Raw genomic sequence first — 16,336 nt, forward strand, 5'->3', positions numbered from 1 at the left:
CATCAATTTTAATATATATCAGGGCCCACCTAGTGGTTAATCACTTTATTTTCCACTTTATTCATAAAAATATATCCAGTTTTATCTTCTTCTCATATTTCATAGAAGGCTACTCCATCTTTTTTTCTAAAATATTTCTATTCTGATATAACCTAAACTTTGCCATTTTAACTATTTGAATCGAGTTAAAACATATGCAAAGCAATTTAGGTCCTTTATTTATAGTCACCATGATTTGTAATAGTCATTAATATTTACTTCCAAAGCTTTTCATAACTCCAAAGAGAAACTCTTTCTCCATGAAGCACTAACTCCCCATCTTCACCACCACCTCACCTCCCATACTAGTCAACTTTCCGTCTTTATGCATTTGCTTATTTTATGTACTTCATATAGGAGGATCAGTCAATATTTGACCTCTTGTGTCTGGTTTATTAATCAGAGTTTATCAGAATAATTTTCAAAGTTCATTCATGCCACAGAGCTTCAAATTTTCACTTCTCTTTGTGATTGAATAGCATTTGGCTATGTGGAATACCAAATTTGATTTCTCCTTTAATCTGTTGGTGGGCATGTGCATTATTCTGTCCCAATTCATTTGTCATTTTCTCAGTCAGTCCCTGCCCATGAAATTTAAATAGTTCCAGTCAGTTGTAGTCATCATATTCATTTTCTTTGTAGCCCTTAACCTAATTTGAAGTGCATGCGCATTCTCTATATTCTTTTGAAATAGCTATCGTTAAACAAATGTATAGCCTCCATGGGGGAACACATCTTGAATACTTTGCTCCCTGCTGAAGTAGCCATTTTTACAAAGCCATTTGTCTGTGACCTATTTTGTAAATATTTTCTCCAAGACTGATGCTTCCTTTCAACTTTGCAAACTCCAGAGTGGAGGCTGTTCGTGTCGCCACCATGGTCTTGGGGCTTCTTGCTGTGTGTATTTTTAACTAGTTCCTGGCAATATATTCCTAGACATGGAACACTTAGATCATATAACTTGAATCTTTCTGGTGGTCTTGATTTTTGTAAAACGGTCAAACCCTCGCTGTCTGGCAAAAGCTGTGACTTGTTATTCTTAAAAGCTTTACCCATCAAGTTTATGTTATTAGATTGTTATGAATTCGTCGACTGTGAAGTGAAAGGGCCCTAAGAAAGTTCAGGCATCACATGCCTCAGGCGCCTCCATTGGTACCACATCATTTCCTCAACTGCTCGTGATCTGCCAGACTCAAAAACAGGCACAGGTTTGCCCATTCTCATTGGATCCAAAGAATTTGTCTCGTCTCACCTCTGACCTAACTGGATTCTCTCCAAGATCTGTGGTCAGCCTGAGAACGGATTCTCTTTGCAGGTCACTCTCTAATCATGGCAATACAGACAAAATTGGCCAACTAGGTAAACAATTTGACCTGACCATTCCAGCCTGTTACCAAAGGGTTGCCAATTATAACAGTGCTCAATATAGAGACCTGACCTTAAAGAATGCAATGCACTGGAACAGTCACCTAGTAAACATTACTGGATAGGATGACATGGAGACAGAAGGTCTGTGACCTCAGACCACACTGAGCCCTTAGCCATCTCTCTGAATATCACAGGACTTCACCTGATTAGTCCAAGAGTAGGAGGGCTGGATAAGCCCAGCCTGACACTCAGAGATCTGTCTGCAACACAGAATTTCCAATGTCTTTCCTCTGCATATAAAAGAGGATAATTTATTTGCAATATGTTCCTTTGCCTATTTCAGCTGCCCAAAACACAGTAGGGCAAGCAAATAGGAGTAGTTCATATAATGGAGTCCATGCACTTTGTAACTGGCCCCATATTCCCACAATTGTTCTAGCTTAAATAAACTCTTAAATTAATTTTGCTCTGCATCCCTCGAGGTCTCTAAGAACCCAAGCCTGCTTGGGCTGTTGAATGTCTTCCTGGGGCTGCTTCTCATAAGTCTGAGCAAATATTTCTAGATAAGTCATAAGCCCTGAATGATCTACAGACTCCAAATAAAAACAGTTGCTGTCAAGTTGAGTCCAAGTCATGGTGATCCCAGGTGCATCAGATAGAACTGTGCTCTACAAGGGTTTCTGTGCCGACTCTCAGGTTACTGCACCTTTTCTTCCTGGGCACTTCAGGATGCGCTCCAGACTCCAAGGGAGAAAGTAGCTGTGGAGTGAATATTACCTCGATGCACACCACAGGCTTGGCAGAGGGTCTTTCCAGCACTGGTCAAGTCTCCAGTAAAGGGACTGGATTTGAGAGGTACTTACTTGCCATCCAAGTTGAAAGTCAAAAACATAGGAATCGACTTCTCCAGGGACAATTTGCACTGGAAGTAGAATGTGTGAATCAACAGTCTTGTGACTGATTGGGATGACCCAGAAGGCAAAGAACAACAATACAGCCTAGGATTGGCCACACTTCCTGGAGTTCCCAGTTCAGCTTACAAATGCAGAGCCAGGAATCCGAAAGGGATCTCTGACAGCAAGGTACCATTTTACTGCAGCAGTGGTTCCCACTGGATTGACCTGGAAACCGACTGTCTGATTCCTAGATGCCCCAAACATTGTGCCTTTATTCCCAATCTTTTTGGAGTGTGTGTGTGTGTGTGTGTGTGTGTGTGTGTGTGTGTGTGTGTGTGTGTTGAAGAAGGGGGACATTTTAGTAGGGGACTTTTATGACAATCTTTGTCACAAAGGGCTAAGAAACTGGATACACCTAGGAAGAAAGTTCTCCACTCAGCTCATCTGCTGAAAGATCACAGCCATTGAAAACCCTGTGCGGTGAAATTGAATTCTGAGAGGTGCTGTTTAAAAATTCAGATTTATTCTGAATTCCCTCCAGACAATTTAAAAACAACTGTGTTGATTTAAGTACGAGTCCCTAATAAAATGTAAAAAAAGAAAAGAGGAGAAAAAAATGATTAGGGCAAAGACTGTACAGATGTGCTTTATACAATTGATGTATATATATGTATGAACTGTGATAAGAATTGTATGAGCCCCAATAAATTGTTATAAAAAAAAGAAATAATGAACAACAACTGAACAAGCAGACTCGAAATTACAAAGAAGTCTCAGACATGTCCCCCTGAAGAGTTGCCCGCCCTTCGCCAAGGATTACATTTCTCTGACCTTGAGATTAACAGTCCAACGTTTACCCGACAGCGCCACCCAGGGATCCTTAGAGGAGGTGCAAGGAGGGAAAAGGTAGCCCATCAATAAATGCTGTGATCTATACAAAACCCAGATTTGAAGGAAGGGTGAGAGAGGGTAGAAAGGGGGAACCGATTACAAGGATCTACATATAACTCCTCTCTAGGGGATGGACAACAGAAAAGTGTAAGATATGACAAAACAATAATAATTTATAAATTACCAAGGGTTCATGAGGGAGGAGGAGCGGGGAAGTAGGGGGGAAATGAGGCGCTGATGACAAGGGCTCAAGAAGAAAGCAAATGTTTTGAGAATGACGATGGCAACAAATGTACAAATGTGATTGACACAATGGATGGATGGATGGGCTATGAGCCCCCAATAAAATGATTTTTTTAAAGGATCAGAGACGTTCCCTTGGAGTAGATCTGTGTACCGGACATTTGAGGATCGAATGAGATATCCTAGGAAATATTTAGAATGGAGGGTTTTCATACAAAGGGACAAAAGGATCAAATCCTCAGCTGAGAGAAAACTGTGAATCAAATGGACTTGATTTCCTTGAGAGAGAGAGGGAGATTGTGTGTGTGTGTGTGTGTGTGTGTGTGTGTGTTTGTTTGTTGTTTTACTTTGCATTGGATGAAAGTTAGCAGCGCCGACCATCAGGTTTACAGTCAACAGTCCGTACACACTTATTACAGCTCCTCCATTGCTATCCCCTCAGTGGCATATCCCACTTCTTCCCTTTTCCTTTTTCCACCCATCATTTCTTAACCCTTTTGAACTTGTCCTTGGCTACCTTGTGTGGTTTTTTAGCTTCACGTGAAAAGGCACATCTATTTGGGCAGCGCAGCAAGCCCCCTGAGCCACTGGAACTTGCTGTTCCCGCTGTGTGCTGTTCTTTCCTGGAAGGTCTCCAGCAGGACAGCAAGAACCCCAATGGCAAAGAAGCGCATACTTTTGCAGACCGCCAATTGGTTACTGTAAAATCCCCGCTTTGCGCGCACACCAATGAGCACGGCGAGTCCAGATTCTTGGAAGTCATTTCTGATCCGGAATGCATGACATTGAGAGAGTCTCAGACTTGTAAACAAGGACGAGTCTGGGCGGGCCCCCGACCCACGCGCCCGGGCGGCTGTCCCAGAGCTCAGATCCAGAGGGACGTCCCTCCAGATGCGAGCTTGTTCTGGCCCTTCCCTCCCCGAGACTGCGTGCCAGGCCACACCTCTCCTCTGCGGCTGTGACCAGGGCGGAGCCCAAAGTTCTTTTCCTCAGCTGATTGGCCCAACCCCAAGTTTAGCAGGGGGGGGGGGGTTCCCAGTCCCAGTGACTCCTCCCCGTAGGAGTGGGGGGAGAGTGCGGGGGCGCGGGGGGGGGGGGAGGAAGATACTTAAAAGCAGCGCAGCCGGCTCAGGGTGGCAAAAGGCAACCTTGGGTCTCCAAGCAAGGTCCGCTCTTGCTCTCCTCCCCGACGCCGCTGCCATCTCCGACTCCCACCAGGGCCAGTAGCGAGCAGGTAGTGCACCTGCCTTTTCCCCTTTGGAGTCTGAACCGCACAGGCTCGGGGTCGGGATGAAGGCGGCCCGCTTCGTGGTGCGCAGCGCCGCCGGCTCGCTGAAGAGCGCCCGCGTGGTCCCCCGCGAGGTGGAGCATTTCTCGCGCTACAGCCCGTCGCCTCTGTCCATGAAGCAGCTGCTGGACTTCGGTGAGCGGGGCCAAGAGCCGGGAGGGGAGGGTGGGCTGCCAATGAGCACTCTTTGCTACGTACTGTAAGGGGCGTTTTGCGATTGAGGTGTTTTGCGATTGAGGCCCTGAGCCTCCGCAGCTCACGTACCTGTTCCTAAACTTGGCTTCCTTCCACTAAGGTGTTCACATGGACAAAGGCCACCTGCCGCCCCTCTGATGCTGGATGGTGCTTGGCCCATCTTCTTCTTCTTCTTTCTGTCCACAGCTTCCAGTCGAGATAGTTTTTGCTCTTGGTCATCACTAAGAACCCACACTAGTCAGTGTACTCTTCAGAATCAGCACAGTGAACCCTGGTGCTGTAATGGGCTGCTACCTCCCAGGTCAGAAGTTCAAAACCACCAGCTGCTCCCACTGAAGAGAGATGAGATCTTCAACTCCAGTTAGTTACAGTCTCCGAAACTCATAGCGGCAGTTCTACCCTGCACTACACGGGTCACTACGAGTCAGGATTGATTCAGAATTGACTTGATGGCAGTGAGTTATTGGCACAGTACTTCTTAGAGAAGATACACACATTATATATAGATTTAATCGATTAAGACACCTTCAATGGATTGAGATTTTATCCTTTAGGATGCATCACAACAGATTTCTTTGGCTCTCTATCATGATCATTTTTCATATATTTACATCACTGAGGGGCCACAGGCTTTGGTCATGTTATATGAAACGTTTTCAGGTTTAAAGGTGATACTATGCATCCTTAGTCTAGAAACATCACCATCCTTAGTCTAGAAACATCACCGTTCTCACCCCACGCCAGCCGTAATTTTTATGTGGAAAGTAAATCAATATCATTTATTGCAGGTTCAGAAAATGCATGTGAAAAAACTTCTTTTGCATTTTTGCGGCAAGAATTACCTGTGAGGCTAGCCAACATTCTGAAAGAAATCGACATTCTCCCTGATCAATTAATAAATACCTCTTCGGTGCAATTGGTTAAAAGCTGGTAAGTATCAAATCATTCTTCAACCGTCTCTAGTTGTAAGACAATTAGTTACCGGATATACTTTCTCATATTACCTTCAAAATTGGAAGACAGGTGATCCAAAAAGTAAATAATTTTGAAAAATATAAAGAATTTTTCTTACTAATTTAGAGTCAGTTATCTTAAGGACAATTACAAAGCTATAAACAGACATTTTACCTTTTAAAAATTAGATACTTTTACAACATTATTCTACTTCCAGAATACAATATGTATGTCATATGAAATTTAAATTTTGCACTGTAAATAACAAATGAGGGTTTGATATTGACTTCATTTTTATTTAGGACCATTGGCAATGCAGCGGGTTATATGTTGGGCTAGGGATCTCAAAGGTCTGGGCTCAAATGAACAGGATGCTCCTTAAGAGAAAGATGTGACGCCAGTTTCCAGGAAGGTGTGCAGCCTAGGCAACCCTGTGGTACAACCCTGCTCTGTGCTCGAGGGTCACTGTGAGTCAGAACAGACTTGAGGGCACTTTTCTTTCTTTTAAATCTGTGTTACTGCTTAAGGGATTCACAGAGTGGACTCTGGGCTCAAACTCTGACAGGACTCTCCCCTAGTTATTGGACCTTCAGCAATGATCCATAGTACTCTGTGTCTCCGTCCCCCTGTCTGCTATCGCGCATAAAATATATGCCTCAAGTGGATGGTTTTATAAACAAATGAGGTAATTCATCAAAAGAGCACTTAGAACAGTACCTGGTACGTAGCCAGGTCCTAGTCGATGTCAGCTAATATCATCTCATTTTATCAATAATAATACTGAGATTAAGAGGTGGTAAATAAATTAAAAAAAACAGATTTGGGGGTAAAAGAGTCACTAAAAAGGTACATACTATAGCATCGCCCATGACACACACACACTATTGATGGCATAGCTTTTTGTTCATTGGCTCAAAAAGTGTATGTATTATGCGCTCTTAAGACAATTGCTAGGAGAAACTCTGATCTAATTGGTAGTATTTACTGCTATTTTCAAGACTTCTATTCTGCTATGAATGAATATGGTAAGAACAACCAAAATTGTCTTTGAAAAAAATTATTTCTAATTTTTCCCCATAAAAATCCCAAAATATTTGCCAAACAATATCAGAGAACAGAAATAAAGAAACATAAATTTGAAAGTGGAAATTTGAGGGTTAAAGTTAAATCACTTTTATTTTTAACATTCTGCTTTCCAGAGTGTGCTGGAAGAAAAGTTTTGATGTTGAACATAAAGTGTACTTACTCTTTTCAAAGTATTTGAAAGGGGCAGTTTATTTTCGGCCTTTCGTATCTGCGTCTTCAATGTTACAGCTGAAAACACACCTGTTGCTTTGCAGGTACATCCAGAGCCTGATGGACTTGGTGCAATTCCAGGAGCAAAGTCCAGAGGACCAGAAAGCACTGTCTGAGTAAGCAAGCTTGGAATACATGTTTCAAACTTTGATGATTTACCGTCATATTCCCAAGATTTAAAACTCAATTCAGGAAGTTTAAACCTTGAAAAATAAAGTATCACCCTCTTCAAGATAACAAGTGTTGGTTTACTTGTTATAAATTTCTATATTAAATTAATTTTTTAAAGAGAAATCTTGCTAACATTTTAATGAACACTTATTATGAATAAATATTTCCATCACAGGATTAGATCATTTAATGCACATCAACTGGAAGCAAAGAAGAATTAAAAAAAAACAAAAACCCTGTTTCTGAAACTGCCTACCACGGTAGAATAATCTATAGTAAAAAGCTAGTAGAAACCCTCATGCCTTATTATTTGATTTGTGTAGACAGCTGTTAAGAGAGTTCTCTCTCCTTGCAGTAATGCAGTAGATAGATGGATATGGCTTGCTCGAGATTTCACTAACTGGAGATGTCGTGGCTCAGTTTTATAGATATACTCATCAAAGTTCGGAATAGACACCACGATGTAGTGCCTACGATGGCACAGGGAATCATAGAATATAAAGATGTCTCTACTGTTGACATCGTCGCCAATCAAAATATTCAATATTTCTTGGATCGATTTTACATGAACCGTATTTCTACTCGTATGCTGATGAACCAACACAGTAAGTTAACTTATCGTGCTCATCAGACAAAGAAACGGGTGTAAAAATAAACCAACCTGTAACGAGATAGTTCACTAATTGATGGGTATCGTTCTTTCTCTTGGGAGTTCTAAAAGCTACTGTACTAATCTTTTGACTTTTTTTTTTGACAGTTCTTATATTTAATGGTTCACAGTCAGGAAACCCAAGCCACATTGGAAGCATTGATCCGAACTGTGATGTAGTTGCAGTGATCCAAGGTAGGGTTGACATGTTTGCATTTCCTTCGTTAAAGATGTGTGACACACCACAGGCATATCCATCGAGGTGACTCTAGAAATTTGTATTTGTAAATCCTGTCATCAAAATTCCCTGCTCTTGAGAGTCAGGTACTTAGACATGGAATTATAATATTATAAAAAAATAAGCACTAGCTGTCCACGTGCCATATTCTTGTAGCGTACATTTAATTTTTGAAGTGTATATATTCCTGTTGCTTTCAGATATTGCCTTAAATTTTTCTTCAAGTAAAATAGCCTAAAGGGACCATTTTCTTTCTATGAAGTAGTGATCATTTTTCATTACGTGAACTATAGCACACTGAAAATCACTTGGGAAGGTTACTTGGCATAAATTCATTTTATTGTGATGATTGAACTTTTCTCCTAGATGCCTACGAGTGTTCCAGGATGCTCTGTGATCAATACTACTTAACATCTCCAGAGCTAAAGCTCTCACAATTGAATGGTAAGTTATAAATAAAGTTTATCTTAATCCAGGCTAAAGTCAATATTATCCTGGTAGGATTTTTTTGGTTTGGGTTTTGTTTTGTTTTGTTTTTTACGGATGTCAAACAACTGTAGTGTTCCTCCCCCCACCCCAGACTTTTTAATGTGTCTAGAATTTGCACACACTTAAACTTTCAAATTCAAGGTTCTTTTTAGTCTTTTCCACTAGGGAGCTCTAACTGAGCATATGCATTGCTAATGATAATTCAAAAAGAAGGATGATTTAAACAACTAATTTGAGATTTACAGTATGATCGAGGTTTTTATTATCTTTAGATCAAAGAAAGATTGCTTACTAATTCAAGGTACCTACCGATTTTGAAAAAAACGAGGACCCCAGGAGTGGGGGCCATCACTGAGGGGGAAGAAGACAGATACCCATTGACCTGGAAGGAATGAAAGCTCCCCACGTGTAGTGTGACTGTAAGCCACTGGATGGATAGCAGAACAAACGTCAAAAGCATCAACTTTAGGTTATCTGAAAAGATGAGATCTTCCTAAAGTGATCACATGATGAATTAAAGACATTATTTTTATCCTCTTCCATTTTTTTCTAGAAGACTGCCTAACATATTTAAATCAGAATAATCTTCTCCTTTTAATTCAAAGTAAACATCTTTCCCAATTAATTCATAGAAGAATAATGTTTCTTAGTGCTCAAAATTAAAAGCAGTTCTTTCAGACTGAGTGGCCTAACTCTTAGATAGCGGGAATACAAATATAACTGTAAGCTAAACTAAAAACGGAAGTACGAGGTTGGAAAATATTTTTAAGCACAAATAGAGCTGTTGCATAATACTTGCAGATAAAATGCCTGAACTATTAGATAGAAGAAAGAGGGAATTGTAGGCCGGGCCTTATGTTTGCCCATTCAAACATTGCCAAGGCCTGGCACACTGAAGAGGAATACAAGCAGTATTGTGAGACCTTTGTATCTGTGTTGTTAAGCCTCTTGGCGAAAATTAAGCATATTTAGTTTAGAGCATTTAATGTTTGGTTGGCATAATTATTAAATATAACCCATTGTGTTATTGGTTTTGATCATATAAAATTTATAGCTGACATTAATTTAAATTTTAAACTATAAACACTTTATTTTTTTGAAATGCATATAAGGTTAACTTTGGAATTCTCTGCTACAAAAGCACTGTAAATAGGAGCAACCAATACCAGTCTAGTTTATAGTATTATTGTTTCATAATTCATTTTACCTTATACATTTGCAGAGAAATGCAAATATCCACCATAAAGAAAGAGACAGCAATTGTAATAGCATTTTGAATATAACCCATGGTCTTCAGTGTTTATTTAATTGAGAAAGCTTCGGGGTGGAGTTTCAGGTTAGGGATAATGGGAAATATTCCAGTACTGTTTGCATTTAAAGGATCTCTCTCTCTCTACTCATGTATAAGCCAGGTTTTTCAGCACATTTTTAATGCAGTTTTTGTGGTAAAATTAGGTACCTCAGCTGATATTCGGTTGGGCTGGCTTGTACTCAAAGATATATGGTATAGATGTATATACATATGGAGGGATTTATTTTAATGAAATATTTGTTTCCTACTTCTAAATGAGTTTCATTTTTCTAGGAAAATCCCCTGGCCAACCAATTCACATTGTATATGTCCCTTCTCACCTTCATCACATTCTCTTTGAACTATTCAAGGTAAGAGACCATACAATAATTGCAGTTTTATCTTGAGAAACAAGCTCGCTGTTTTATTTTTATTTCACTCATCCTTCCCTGCTGACGAGGAGCCACACCCCCTTCTTCATTCTCCTAAGGTAAAGAAGCCATGCTTAGTGTTTCCAAAGGTGCTCGCAGTTTACTGGAGCATCGACCTCTATTTGTGAATGTATGATAGGATTCACAGCATCTCAGTCCTTTTGAGCTGAGAAAATGTTCCCACTCTTTCACCAGGTGTCCAAGGAAGCCTTGGTCATTCATGTACTCTTTAATGAAGTCATGGGATGAATGAGTCAGTGAAGGAGACCTGGTACCTCCACCCGCTCAGGCTGGTTCAGCTCCAAACCCAGAGACTTAGGGCCAGAATTAGTGTACACGGCACGGTCTCAAATATATACTCAGAGGTCAGCCAACTCCTTCAGTGAGCTACTTTAATGTGCTATGACTCACGTGGGGATTTTGTTCAAATGGAGAAACAGCTTCAACAGGCCTGATGGTTGGGGGAGAAGGCTGATATGCTGTATTTCTAAGACAAGATTTTCTACTCCAGTAAAGATTCACAGTCTCCGAACCCCACAAGGGCAGTTCTTCTGTTTTATGGGGTCTCTATTCTCTATGAGCCAAATCAACTCAAGGGCAGTGAGGTGGTGAACAAGCTCTCGAGTGACGCTAAGGCCTCTGGCCAAGGATAATCAGGTGTTAGAATCAAATCTCTGCTAAGTGCTAGACCAAACAAAAATCTGCAGTTTATACCCAAAAGTCAAAAATGAAGTGAAGCTTTGCCATGCTTCCCAAGAGTCCACTGGACTGGAGACCAATGAGTCTAAAGGCAGTGATATTTGCCTCTGCATCTGATCAATTCTTTCCAGAGCTTACTGTTTCCTAACTTGTCCTACTATTGGTGCAGTGAAGTATTCATTGTACTACGAGCACCTGCAGTGTTTTATTTCACTTCAGCAAGGACTTGAAAATATGTAGAAACAAAAAGCAGATAGCCTATCAAAGACTCTATTTGTATGAGATACGTCCAGTTGGCTAAAAACTTGTTACAGTTTCTTCTGAGATAGTTTCTTGATTTATTTTCATTTAAATAGTGCAACTCAAAGTTGTTTTGTCACATTATAATCAAATGCAAATTGAAATTTAATTTAGAAATATTTACTATCCTTTTAAATAGTAACAGCGTTTTCCCAGCAAATTGTACAAAAGCTAACAAATTAATTCAATGATTCACTGTGCATTTGCGATGATTGGCTATAAAAAGTTATGAAAAGGCAGAAAAGGGAGAATTGAGGAAATGCACTATAGAAACCAATTTTTTCATTTAAATTAAACTTACAAATAAGAATTTGACAGCTAGCAGAATTGTTTTTCCATTAACTATGACTCCCAAGAGCAAAATTACATTGCAAATGAGGACTTTTCATTACTTGTCCCATACAACACATTCATAAACGGCTATTTATAAAGCTTTTCTGTTCCTAACTTTTAAAAAAAAGAAACTTTAATACTCTCTGTACTGCTCTTCCTTTCAGCATAAAAAGAGAAATTATTTGCTGCTGTTCATTTTTCTGTCGTTGCGTTCCTAATGGTCTTGTTTTCCATAGAACGCAATGAGGGCAACGGTTGAAACCCAGGAACATTTGCCTGCCCTTACACCAGTTGAGGTGATGGTGGTTTTGGGGAAAGAAGACCTTACAATTAAGGTAAACAGTCTGCCTGTCTCTTGGGTCTCTCTGGAGATACTTTTTCAAAGGTCAATAATAATAAAGATCTCTGCTTTGGATAGCAGGTCAAAGTCACATCCACCAAATGACTTTTAAATGAAGGAAAGATATTTTGATGTACACACATGCATGAGGTTTTTCACATGTATCTCTGATACCTTCTTTCTTTGTTGAAGATTTCAGACAGAGGAGGTGGCGTTCCTCTGAGAGTCACAGACCGCCTGTTCAGTTACATGTACTCCACCGCCCCCACCCCAGTGATGGATAATTCCCGGAATGCTCCTTTGGTAAGCCCCATCACATAGCTTAATTTATTCTTCTCACGTAAGGCCTACAAGGGATTGCAAGGAAATATTTAAGCAACTTAATCGATTTCGATCAGTTAGATGTGGGATGTGTGCAAAAGAATGCTAAAGCAAAGTAAAAAGGAGTGAGCCAGCTCTTCAAGAGCTTCCCGGTGGGCAGCACAGGTTTGTCTGGTGGTGGCTGGTGAGGACAGTGAGCCTTGACCACGTGCGCTATTCCAATGATCACCGATCTTCTACTTTTTAGGCTGGCTTTGGTTATGGCTTGCCAATCTCTCGTCTTTATGCCAAGTATTTTCAAGGAGATCTGAACGTCTACTCCTTGTCAGGGTACGGGACAGATGCCATCATCTACTTAAAGGTATCCTTTGAAGCCAACAGTAAAATGTGATTTCTATAAAGATTGCATCCTTTACAACTCTCCGTTCTGTGGTTTATAGTGAATTCTCCACGCTGTTAGTGAAAATAAGGACCCCGAGTCATTCCGTTTTGTTGGGATAGGGGTAGAGATGCTACTTAATGTAGCAATGCTGCTTACCTGCCTCAGGTGAAGAAATCCTGTCTCTCAAAAGGCTGCTTACCAAAGTTGTGTCCTGAGAACAGCCCTGTGTGAACTTTTCAAAGGAACCCTTTGGGGCATCTGTAAGAGTAGCTGCTCTTCTGTGTTATTTGCACATGTGGGGAATCTATGCTAATGATGTTCCCATTTAGAAAACAACAGACATCAAGATACTTGAGACCTGAAGCTGATCTTCTTAGGAAAACACAGAAAAGAAAGCTGATCATGCACCATCTGTCAGTGGGATGCCAGGCATTTCCTGTCGACACCTTAAAAGTTGCCACATGTTTTTGTCTAATTTTGCTACAGCATCATTATTTGATAAGGTCACTGTCCTGATTCTGTTCATTGTTTGCCAACTATTTCCACTATAAATACATTTGCAAATATTAGCTACCACAACACTGAGCTTCCAAAGCCCATCTTGTACATTGGAATTATTTCCCAAATAGCTTTGACCATCTCATTTGGTTAATGCCTTGATTTCTGAAATAAGAAAAGTCATCAAACTGTTGGGAAAAGACCTTTGATTATAGCTTCATAGTGTCCGGAGAGGCTTCTCCCTTGTATCACAGACACAGAGGTTTTGCAGAGGAAGAATGGCTTTGCTGTTCAACTCTCTCCCATCCACGATAGCTGAGCAAGGGCGGTGTGTAAACTTTATCAACTATATCATTTGTATTTGGGTAGTCATACTTTGGCTGCTATATTAAAACAACAACAACTTAACAGGGGGCCTAGTAGTTACAAATCTGGCTACAAGCCACAAAATTAGACAGTTCAAACCCACTAGCCATTCCACAAGAGAAAGATAGCTTTCTACTCCCATAAAGAGTTACAATCTCAGAAACCTACAGGGGAGAGTCTACCCTGTCCTGTAGGGTGACGTTAAACCTTATAAGCTACATCATTTGTATTTGGATGTTTATGATTTCAACTGCTATAAAGTGATAGTCATATTTATTTTTTAGTTTTGTTTTATATAGAGCCTAGCACACTGTGAGCTCTTTTACTATGTTGCTAAATCAATTGAAAGAATGTAGCTGAACATGAAAATATTTTTTATCACATCAAGTGAAAATTGTGGCATGAATAATTTCTTTCATCTGACTTTTCCCCACCTCCTTTCTTTCAGGCATTATCTTCGGAGTCTATAGAAAAGCTCCCCGTTTTTAACAAGTCAGCCTTTAAACATTACCAGATGAGCTCAGAGGCTGATGACTGGTGTGTCCCTAGTAAGGAACCAAAACACCTGGGGAAGGCACAAGTGGCTGTGTAAAGCGAGACACCAGGACATCTTAAGGGATCAACACAATTTTACACCGGTGCAGTTTCCTGAATGTTCGTGTGTAATCCCGTGTTTCCTCAAAAACAAATAACAGCGACAGAAACTCCTCGATCAGAGCACTGGTTACGGAAGAATGAGGCTTGTTTCGGTGACATCGGGCAGCACGGGGCACAACCACAGGAGTGGCTCCGTTCATTTCATTTCACGTAGGATAACTCATGAGTTTCTATAAGTCCAGCAGAAGACCTGGCCCTCAATTTCCTTTCTCTTACTGAAGACCAGGAAAGGGGCTGGAGGTGAAGACATGGGTTCATAGCTTCCATATGCTGAGATTGTTGGACCTCTATTGATGTCATAAGATACTGCTATTCATTGGAAGTCACTTATCAATGTTTCAGTATTTTCCTGCCATTCAGAGGCTGTAGGCTGAGTTTATAATATGTGTTTAGAAATGCATGTGCAGGTACATTCCCTATACATCTCTGTGCTCTAGGGAGAAGCTGGAGCCTGCGACAACATTCACCTTTGAGCTCGGAAGAAAGAATGTAAATATCTCATTCAAAGTCACCGGGCACATGTAAAAACTCCGAAGGAAGCCTCTTCTGATAAATGCAGTTTCTTTCTTGTGCTGCATTTTTCTTTCACACCTACAAAGTGCACACTTATGGACAGATGCCTAGTCTTGGATGAGTTTTTAAATGTACACTCAATTCAGGATACTGGATGTTCGTGGAAAAGAATTGCCAAAGTGATACCAATAGTATCTCTATTCCTCTCTCTCTCTTTCTCTAGAGGGGTGATAGAAAGACAGACAGAGAGATTGCACACACACACACACACACACTCTCTCTCTCTCTCTCTCTCTCTCTCTCTCTCTCTCTCTCTCTAGAGGGGTGATAGAAAGACAGACAGAGAGATTGCACACACACACACACACACACACACTCTCTCTCTCTCAAATGAAACTGTAGGCTGGTAAAACCATTGTTAGGTAAAGAAGTCATGTATTCACAACACAACTCCTCAGAAAGGGCAGTTCTCTCCCTTTCATTGGTAATAATCCAAAGAAATCTATTTTCTAGGTTTACACAGAGGTATTTTCTATATGTCTAACTTTGCTCTGTCCACTCCATCAACATATCTGTTAAAAAACAACCCAACTCTAATCGTCAAGTATCTCCAGAATATTAGGAATTAAATAGTTCTTGAAGTATTTTTAACAAACATCCGGAAGTTAGAGTTCTCTTGCCAGGATGCACTCACTTGTGAGTCACTGAAATGGAGCACTATTGGAGGCAAGTGGTAATGCAGATGGGGCTTAGGGGGGATTACAGGCATCTGATACACAGATTGACAGGTCAGTCTCGAAGGATACTCAGGAGGAAAATGAGAAGGAAGAAAGACAGTCAGGGAAGAAAGCAGTAGGCAAGCATTTTGCCAATTTTCACACAAATTAATTTCAATAAGTGACCCATATTCTCATGTATAAATTATCAGCAAGAGGATGAATTGGTGTCTCTCAAAACCAATATGACTTCTTTAAAAGCCTCTTACTCTTTGAGTAAGCTAGCAGATGCTATAATAAGCTGATTTGTGTCAACTACGTGCTTAAATGAAAATCTAGAAATTAAGTAGGATTTTGTGCACTGTGAAATAATCGGTACTGTGTATATGTTGAATTTAGCATTTTTGTTTAACTTTGTGATGCCTTGGAGTTGTGACTGTGTTAGTAACAATGGAAGCCTAAGATTATTTGCTGTGGATTTTGGACTTTATCCTCAGTGATTTTCATGATGTTGGGATGCTGGGTTACATCTTTATTTATTACACAAAGCTATTTGTAATAGGTCATTTGACTTTTCCATTTTTTACTGAAATCTGAACTAAAACCTTTTTTTGCATATAAGTACTTGTATTTGCCAAAGATTTAAAGCAGTTTACGAGGTATTTTGCGCAAACACTGTGAACTATTTTTAAGACACTAGAGAACAGAGTGTATAACTAAAGGCCCACAGACTAGCCATCTCCCAAGCTGGCATTGCGCACCCAGGAAAGAG

The 16,336-nt window shown here is 40.4% G+C and overlaps 1 protein-coding gene across 1 annotated transcript; it reads left to right on the top strand.

Annotated features, from left to right (window-relative positions):
* The first annotated feature begins 4,668 nt into the window (after positions 1 to 4,668).
* PDK4 (pyruvate dehydrogenase kinase 4) lies at positions 4,669 to 16,074 on the top strand. Its single transcript, XM_075557607.1, has 11 exons — positions 4,669 to 4,860; positions 5,709 to 5,850; positions 7,215 to 7,286; positions 7,762 to 7,946; positions 8,099 to 8,185; positions 8,595 to 8,672; positions 10,303 to 10,379; positions 12,008 to 12,106; positions 12,304 to 12,414; positions 12,680 to 12,793; positions 14,127 to 16,074. The coding sequence occupies exons 1-11, from the start codon at positions 4,728 to 4,730 to the stop codon at positions 14,268 to 14,270; spliced, it is 1,242 nt and encodes a 413-aa protein (XP_075413722.1). The 5' UTR covers positions 4,669 to 4,727; the 3' UTR covers positions 14,271 to 16,074.
* Positions 16,075 to 16,336: the final 262 nt, after the last annotated feature.

This window comes from Tenrec ecaudatus, chromosome 9 (assembly GCF_050624435.1).
Source record: "Tenrec ecaudatus isolate mTenEca1 chromosome 9, mTenEca1.hap1, whole genome shotgun sequence".
Taxonomy (NCBI): Eukaryota; Metazoa; Chordata; class Mammalia; order Afrosoricida; family Tenrecidae; genus Tenrec; species Tenrec ecaudatus.